Source organism: Solanum tuberosum, unplaced genomic scaffold, assembly GCF_000226075.1.
Source record: "Solanum tuberosum cultivar DM 1-3 516 R44 unplaced genomic scaffold, SolTub_3.0 scf00634, whole genome shotgun sequence".
Taxonomy (NCBI): domain Eukaryota; kingdom Viridiplantae; phylum Streptophyta; class Magnoliopsida; order Solanales; family Solanaceae; genus Solanum; species Solanum tuberosum.
The window spans coordinates 105,755-114,844 of NW_006239563.1; the positions used below are offsets into that span (position 1 = coordinate 105,755).

The window sequence follows — 9,090 nt, forward strand, 5'->3', positions numbered from 1 at the left end:
GGCAGGTTTCTGTTTTTGTGGAAATAGAATACAAGTTGTTACCTTCTCAAAAAAAAAAAAACAGGTGTATGGAAAGTCCGTTTGTTGAGGCCTTTGGTAAACACATTAACTAGCTTCTTTTCTGATGATACATGGAACAAACTCAACACACCACTCGTAACTTTTCTTTGACGACGTATCAATCAATTTCAACGTGTTTTCTTCGGTCATGTTGGACTTGATTATGAGCTTACACTGATTGCAGCCTTGTTGTCACAATACAAGAGAAGTTTTACTTTTTCAGACAATCTCAATTGCTCTAGTAGCTTTTGTAACCACAAAAGTTCCCAAACACCCTGGGACATAGCTCTATATTCTTCCTCCGCACTTGATTACACTTCGCTTCTGGCTTCTCCAAGTGACCAAGTTTCCTCATACAAGTGTATAGTAATCATATGTAGATCTTTTGTCATCTAGAGATTATGCCCAATCCGCATTCGTAAAGGCTTCTATTTGAAGGTGACCGTGTCTGAAAAAAGGTAGACCTTTCCGTGGAGCACACTTCAGATACTGCAAATGTGAATGACAACATTGCATATCAGGATCTCGGGGATGATGCATGAACTGACTATGTTTGGTCTAGTGTGAGAGAGATTAATGAGTTTTCCAACCCGCCTTTGATATCTCTCCTTGAAAACTAAACTCTCCAATTTTGTTCGTAATTTATGATTGCTTTCAGTGGTGATTTTGCGGGTTTGCAACCAGTGATACCTTTTTCTTTTAAGATGATTCTCAAAGTCACAATGGAAACTATATGATTTGATCCTTGTACTTTGAATCCCCGGCCATTCTCTATGGGACAGAGGGATGCTTGGCCTTTTCCTACAAAGAAAGCGGCTAACTACCTGCAAATTATGACCTGGAGCCTTCTCGTACACAACTAGTATAATCCAAAATCACCATTACTCGGACATCTTTCCCCTTGGCCAAAATACGTTATTATCATGTCATAAATGTGGTACCATGGTTCTTACAGTCATCAGAATATTTTTGCAGTGTGTTAAGTGTTACAATATTCTTCATTAAAAAATGAACTGTTTGTACCCTTCGGGATGGCCCAGTGGTTTGGGCTTGGAACTTCCATGTTGGAGGTCTCAAGTTCGAAACCCCTTGCCAGCGAAAGCAAGGGGTTTGCCTTCTGGGTCGAGCTCGTCGCATTGGGCTTGCCTAGTGCGGGTTACCTCTCCTATGTGATTTGCGAGCTATTACATAGGAGCGGGGGCTTTAGCCTGTGCGCACCCAAAGGGTAGCGGCTGCGGGTTTCCCTTGTCATAAAAAAAATAAAAAAATGAACTGTTTGTTAATAAAAATAAGACGTTCATTTATCTCCTTGTATGGTATTGGGTTTTTTATCTACTCTTTTGTGTTTGCTTTTCTATCTTCCTTCATTTATTTAGTAGTTTTTGTTTCCTTCAATTCCGTCGTAATTTAGGTTGCTTTTAACTTGTTTCTATTTTGGTTTTATTTAATAGGTACACTAGAAAACTTGTTAGAATGTGTTGAACAAGTTGAGGAGGAGCGAATTAGGAAGGTAATTCCTGCTAATTTATGATTGTGGTCTATTTAGCTTTTCTTGGTAGTGACTTGTCACATGAGATTCACCATTTCCAATTATTCTTTCTCTAATTTGTCCATTCAAATTGCCTCCTCCAGAGGAAGCCTGTGTAAATTTGTCATCTCAGGGTATCATTTAGAAACAGTAGCTGAGTTTAGATTTAATAGTACTCTATTAACAAAGTAGTATATCACAGTCTTGAATCCACATCTGCTGATCCAGTATTACTGGTGATGTGAACAGGATCCAAATTACTCTGGCTGTGAATTATTTACACTTTAACTGTTTTGTCCATTTTATTCCCTTAGCTTAAATTATGATACGATTTCCCAATTGTTTTAGACCATGTCTGTTCAATGGACTACCATTGGAATTCACTCTGCTAAAAAAAGAGAATATGTACAGAAGAGAAGAAGAAAACTAGTTTATCACTTGTGATTTCTGACAATTAAGATATGTTATCTGCCAAATACCATCTTTTAGAAATTGGAGTCACCTTGCTTTGTACATGGATCACAGCATGTGTGTGTCTGTTGGTTTTGTATTTTGCAAGGAGCTGGATCTTGGGCCTAACTCAACCCCAAAAATTAGCTCAAGAGGGGAAGATTGTCCAAATCATTTAAAGAGCCACCAATCCTGTAAATCCTTGATGTGGGAACTCTTCGATCCCCCCCTCCCCTTCCAGGGTTGGACATTTGAAGCATCGACAATTTTTTTAATATGGTGGCCCAACATCGGGTAATAAAATTTGGGAGGAGTTCTGCTTTGATATGTGAAGAAATGGATTTTATGGATCAAACCTGAAGTAGGCCATAGCGAGTATCAATCTAATGGATGAAAGCTATATTTGAAAATGGTAAGAATATGGTAGCTATATGTTTGTCTGTCTTCCCCTTCTAAAACAATTCTATTGTTCTATCTCTTTCTGTCTCATCACTTATGCCAGCTTGCCAACCTGTTTTCCAATTTTTCCACAATTCCTTGCCATACTCCGTGTGACCTATGTTTTTCACCGAGAGAGGCCCAACTTCAAGTATGTAGTTGGAAAACCAGCAGTTCTGCATCCTAGGATCTCAGCAAGCTCCAAAATATTGACAACATTATTAACTGTTGCATCTCTATCTGCCAAATGCCATCTTTTTGGAATTTGAGTCACTTCCCTTTGTATATGGAATCACAGCATGTGCATGTCAGGGTTGGCTTTGTATTTCACAGTTCACCAAATTATAGGATGTGCATAACCTGAAGCGGGCTATAGCGAGTAGAAACAGTCAATCTTTTGGATTAGACCCATCTTTGAAAGTGGTAATAACGTGGTATTCATATGTTTGTCTCTCTTCCCCCTCCAAAACAATTCTACTGTTGCATCTCTATTGCAGCAATTTTCAATTGATCTTTGAATGGAGCAACTGAAGTATGCAACTGTCTTACATCTAAACTCTTTCGGTTGAGTCTTAGAAAGGGTTTGGCATTTCCTTTTGTAGGACCTGACAGATTAAAATATAAACCTAATTAAAATGAGACTCTATTCTTTTTAGTTAATCTAATACTTGTATTTTCCTTCTTAGTTTTGTTAGAGACTTGTATGTAAACCAAGTCTTAGAGAACTCCTAAATTGCCTTACAACAACAACAACAACACACCCAGTGAAATCCCACTAAGTGGGGTCTGAGGAGGGTTAGAGTATATGTAGACTTTTCCACTACCTCGTGGAAGTAGAGAGATTGTTTCCGAAAGACTCTAGCCTCAAGTGCATCAAACTCAAGTAAAAGAAGAAGAAAACAATGAAGAAATCATAGAATTTAATAAGAAAAGCAGTGTAAAGTCTACAAGAAAGAACAATAACAACTACAAAATAGTGTGGTAATTAACCCACAATAAACAACATTTGTCCAGAACTACAAGGGTACGACTATTACTATTAAAGGAACTAACAAGCCTAAACATTCGCAAGGCAATACAACTACTCCTAAATTGCCTTACAACAACAACAACACACCCAGTGAAATCCCACTAAGTGGGGTCTGAGGAGGGTTAGAGTATATGTAGACTTTTCCACTACCTCGTGGAAGTAGAGAGAATTGTTTCCGAAAGACTCTAGCCTCAAGTTGCATCAAACTCAAGTAAAAGAAGAAGAAAACAATGAAGAAATCATAGAATTTAATAAGAAAAGCAGTGTAAAGTCTACAAGAAAGAACAATAACAACTACAAAATAGTGTGGTAATTAAACCACAATAAACAACATATGACCAGAACTACAAGGGTACGACTATTACTATTAAAGGAACTAACAAGCCTAAACATTCGCAAGGCAATACAACTACTCCTAAATTGCCTAAGTGTCCAATTATTCAATATTGGAATAAAATAAGCCTGAATAGAACTTATTGCTTGCTTGAAGTTTGTTTGAGAACGGAAGATGCTAGGATATCACCAAATCAGTAGATATTGACTTGCTGGTTTCAGAGACATGCTGATTTTATTTTCCGTACCATTTATTCAAATCTAGAAACTTAGGAAAGTTAATTGTAGGGTTATCTGTGATTCTGTAGCAGTTTTCGCTGCTAGTATTTTGATCTTGATCTTCATTCTTCTATTATAAGAAAATGTGTACAACATTCTTTAACAAGAAGTGATCAAAGAGTTCTCCTCAAAAATATTTCTCTTTCTCATGGTATGAAAGCTTAGTTGCTCTTTTCTGTCCTTTTTTATAGAGGCTGGCATGTTGTCCACCATGTGAAGTTCCATCTGACTCTTCACGTGCAATCTTAGTAAAAACCAGTGTCCACACTCTGTCCTGATTATGACCACTCCATTCATGAAGTGAACTTCCTACGAATCTTGACAATTTTATAAACACTAAGCAACTCACGCCGAAAAAGGTCTCAATCAAGGCACCGGCCTTCTGCTTTCTTGTTAACTGTCTCGTATTGGTTGAGGGACACATATGACCTTGGACAATCATCATCTTATGAGCTAGCTTTTTGGGGTTGAGTTAAGCTCAAGGTCCTTTTTTTAAACATGATATCACAGCCAGACCAATTTCATTTCTTTTTTACCCAATCTTGGTCCCCCATATCAAGTTATCCATACTCCAATGTCCATCTTTTTTGTTAAGTGCCCCTCCTAAACTAGAAACATCAAAAAGGAGACTTGCTGATGACTTTGATATCAAGTACTTGGGGATGTTCAAATATATCCTTATGGTGGAGTTTTCTATGTCTAAGGAAGGTAAATTTGTCAGTCAATGCCCATATGTGCATGACTTGCTCACTGAAACAAGCTTACTTGGTCGCAAAGCTGTTGAAACATCGGTTGATCTTAAAGTTACAGTTCGTCAATATCTAAGATGTGGTGGGTGTGATACTTAAAGCTTGTCGAAAATAGTAAATTTGCTCCATACATGTCGAAACTTCTGCAGTAATCTTGGTGAGTCAATTCATGCATTCACTAAAAAAGTAACTCTTTGATGGTTGAGTGCAAACTGTGAGATACTTGTAAGTTGCAAGGGACTCGTGGAAAAGGCTAGTTATTTAAGATATGGACATCTATGAACTGAAGTCTATGCTGATGTAGATTTGGGATAGCTAACGTAAAATCCAATTCTGGTTGTTGTAACCTTTGTCAGAGAAAATCTTGACATTGTAAGTACTAAACAAAATATGGTGGCCAGGCACCGAGAGGTTGTGCAATGGTTGAATTTAGACTAGTTGCTCATGTGATTTGTGAAATGTGAAGTAAAAAATTTGTAGAAGTTTTGAATATTTTCAGTATTCTCCTCTGTAAGTATATTGCAATAATAAAACAACAATCTCTATTGCGTATAATCTGGTTATTCATGACAGAACAAAGCATGCAGAAGTGAATAGGCACTTCAGTCAAGAAAGACTTGATAATGGGCTGTCTTGTATGCCATACATACCAACTGCCTGTCAAATTACTAATTTACTTACAAAGGACTACAAAAAAAGCAAATCGACAGTTTGATAAGCATGCTGGCAATGAAGCTATCCACAAGCTGGTTGGGTGGAGTGTTGGAGAATAGAAGATTCAACTAGGATATTACTAGTAACTAAATCAGTGTGCATTGTTTGCTTGCTGTATTATTCTGCGGATTTACTCAAATCTTGTAGATTGGGATAGCTCATTATAAGTTAGCTCGTTTGTTTAGCTCCTCGTATTTTGATTTTTTTTTCCTCCATCAGAAGTAGTTATGTACTGCATTCTTTGACAAGAAGCAGTCAAAAGTTCTCTTCATGACTTTTATCTCATAGATCTTAAAGTTAAATTTGCATTAATTTACTGGCCTTTTAGTATGACGTAATGACATTCTCAGGAAATATTATTTTATTATCCCTGGGCTGGGTCTGTAATAGTACCTCTAACAATCTCATTTGGCAATATGGTTTAAGTAGCTCCCTGGTTTCTTCTTCAAAAGGAACTCCTTTATCAAGATAAGCACATAATTGTTCTTGTTTGTGCTACTGATTTTTTAATCATGATTCCTTTTCTTCTAATATCAAGATAAGCATAGAATTGTTCTTGTTTGTGCTACTGATTTCTTCATGGAACTACTCATATTCCTCCTGTCTGTATGTCATTCCTTCCACATTCTTGATTCTTCTACTTCTGAAGAGTAGATGAGTAATAAATTAATCTCTTAATTTGATTGGTTAATCTGCTTTCAGGCATTGCTATCCAATGCAGAGCTAGCTAGACTTAGCAAGGATCTAGTATGTAGCTTTTTCCCTATGATATGTTGTTCTGACCTCATAATTCATCCCGCTGGATACTGACTAATTCTGTCAATTTTGCAGGCAATACTACGATGTGATCTTCCATCCTACATGGTTCCTTTTGTCCCTGATGACTTGATATTTGAGAAACCAGAGGTGAATCAATCTTAATATTTTCCGTTCTACCTCTATAAATCTAAATGCTGTCTATGTTTGGGTGCGACTCTACAATTCACTCAATTCACTTAGAATCAATGTCCTATAAGTATCTCCATGTCCGTTGATGTTTAGAAGCTATTTACTAGAGGCCAGCATCCAACCATCCAAGTTTGCACTGCTTAGTGGTGGGTGTCAAATAGTAAATTGGTTTTCCTAATTCCTAGAGTGAGGAAAGGGGGTTGGAATTAAGACTTTTAAATTTCTCGCACCATATTTCTAATATATACGAAGTTATTAATTGGAAGGTATGTTGGCCTTTTAGCCCAAATTTGGTGGGAACCTTTTTCAGCCTATAGATGCTCGGAAGGATAAAAAAATTGACTTGTAATATGACTTCACATTGCTCAACGATACATGTTCCACATCCAATGGCAAATTTATTGGCCAAATCATGGGATTGTGAACCCATGGTCTTTCTGTAAAACTAGGTATTTTATGCATACATGTTTTCTAAAATTAATATAATATTATCTGCTAGCACCTGTGATACAAGAAGGTCAAATGGTGCACATGTTAAATATTGAGTTGTTCACCTAGAGGATTAGGATCAATTCCCATTGTATACATTTTTTCCTTCTTTTTTTTAGTGGTGCACCTATGTTCTAGAAATCCTAGATTTGCCTCTGTCCACATCAATTAATTTCAAGGTCCACATTGGCAGAAGCTTGAGCAGTCCATACATTTAAAAGCACCTTGTCTTCCTTAGTGTTTGTGAGAGTTTTGATTAGACTGATGCCTGAACCTTGTGACGGCTACTTCTATTTTCCGAGATTGGCTATATGTCCATTGATAGCTTTTCCTATGAGTGAGTATATTATATTGAAGCTTGAATTTATATAGTTGGCAACAAGCGTTAGAAAATCAGTTCAAGAACTTGTCATGATGCTTAGATGTTTGCTACAATCTGAAAGCTGAGATTTTTTATGCAGGATGGTGGGGAGAAATTTACTAGCCTCTTAACAGCTATTAGTGCTTATGCGGAAGGATTTTCCGCAGATAACATAATTAGAAGAACTTTGTATTTGTGGAAGAAACTTGAGAAGCAAACTGTAGATACCATTCACCAAAAAGTTGCATCAGCCTGATAAGAGACTCGAGTCTTGAAAACTAATGGTGATGTAAAGAGTTCCCAATTCTGTCCATAGCTTTTTTGGGTTGTACGTATATTATAGTGAGATATTAAAGAGTAGTTTAGCAGTGTTAATTGCTTTTTTTTTTCCTTGGAAATCCCTGGGAAACGCACAACCTCTGCCGTTTGGGTGAGCATTCTGTGGTAAGCACTTTGTGGTTTCCTGCTCAAGTGCTCACTATGTAATAGTTCGCAAACCACATAGGAGATGTAAACCACATTAGGCATGCAACAAGCTCATCTCTTCAAACTCTCTATGCAACTCCTAAAATATGAAGGTTGTAGATGGATTGCATGTAAATGATTCCTTCATTTCTCAACTAGAATAGCTGCAATTGACATGGTATTAGAGTCAAGTTTATCTCAATATATTGTTTCATCTAATGTTTTGAGGAAAATGACTCTCTTAGTGAAAGTAGGAAAAATATTTTTTATTGAATGAAGAAAATGACTTTCCTAGTAAAAGTAGAAAAATCAAGTTTGACAAGCATTATTCCACATTATTTGTGTACTCCTCACCTTCCAACACTGCCTTAAAATTATGCATTGTGGAGTCTATTGATGAAAATATTGTTTTTGGTGAAGAACAAACAAGGCCTGGTAGTTGGAACATATTTGAAAAGTTCAAACAAAGGTGGTGGAAGAGATAATGTTAATAGTTGGTATTCAATACAAATCAATGGCCAAGCACAAGGTTTCTTTCACTCTACTTGTGGTGAAGCTAGGGGATCCCCTCTCTCCAGCTTTCTTCATTTTATTTACAGAGGTACTAACCAGATCACTCAATGATTTATTTGAGAAGGGGTTGCACATAGGTTTTGACATGCCAAAATGGAGTGCAAACTTTAGTTGTTTTATGGAGATAATACAATTATCATTGTCCATGTGGGGCACAACATCTTACAAGTCATCATTCACATGCTTCAGCGAAGGTCGTCGCAAAATACATGCTACCTAGTTTCTTGAATGGAAAAGGCCCCTCCATAAAAGATATAAAAATTATTGCTCAAGTAGATTTTGGTTGCAAGATTAGCTACTGGAAGTAGGGGTGTACAAAATCGAATCAAACTGAGTCAAACCGGAAGAAAAAATCCAACTATACTTGAGTTGGTTTGGTTTAACGAAAAAAAGTCAACTCGAAACCAAACCAACTTGATATTATATATATAATCTTTAAAATTTATTTTATGCTTAAAAGTATTTACTTTAATGTAATTTCTAAATATTATTTATACGTTTTCATAATTTTTTATCTTTTAACATATTTTTTCAAGTTTTTTTAGACTAAGAATTTTGAATGGTCCAATAAAGGTTATAGTCCATAAATATTAGTAACTCTATTAAAGTTCAATTCAAAATCAAATCAATATTAATGTTAACAAAATAAATTAATTCAACACTAAGAATGACA

General features: G+C 36.4%; 1 protein-coding gene across 3 annotated transcripts in view; it reads left to right on the plus strand.

Moving 5' to 3' along the window:
• Positions 1-7,999, plus strand: part of LOC102600473 (DNA polymerase I) — a 42,721-nt gene extending 34,722 nt beyond the window's left edge. For 2 of the 3 annotated variants that reach the window (XM_015304924.1, XM_006366490.2), the window contains 4 exons: positions 1,512-1,570; positions 6,284-6,328; positions 6,413-6,487; positions 7,480-7,999. In XM_015304924.1, the coding sequence (XP_015160410.1) occupies positions 1,512-1,570; positions 6,284-6,328; positions 6,413-6,487; positions 7,480-7,635 (335 nt within the window). In that variant the 3' untranslated portion in view covers positions 7,636-7,999. Of the gene's footprint in view, positions 1-1,511; positions 1,571-2,147; positions 2,451-6,283; positions 6,329-6,412; positions 6,488-7,479 lie in introns of those variants that run through there. The other variant, XR_001472325.1, reaches the window with a different exon arrangement.
• Positions 8,000-9,090: the final 1,091 nt, after the last annotated feature.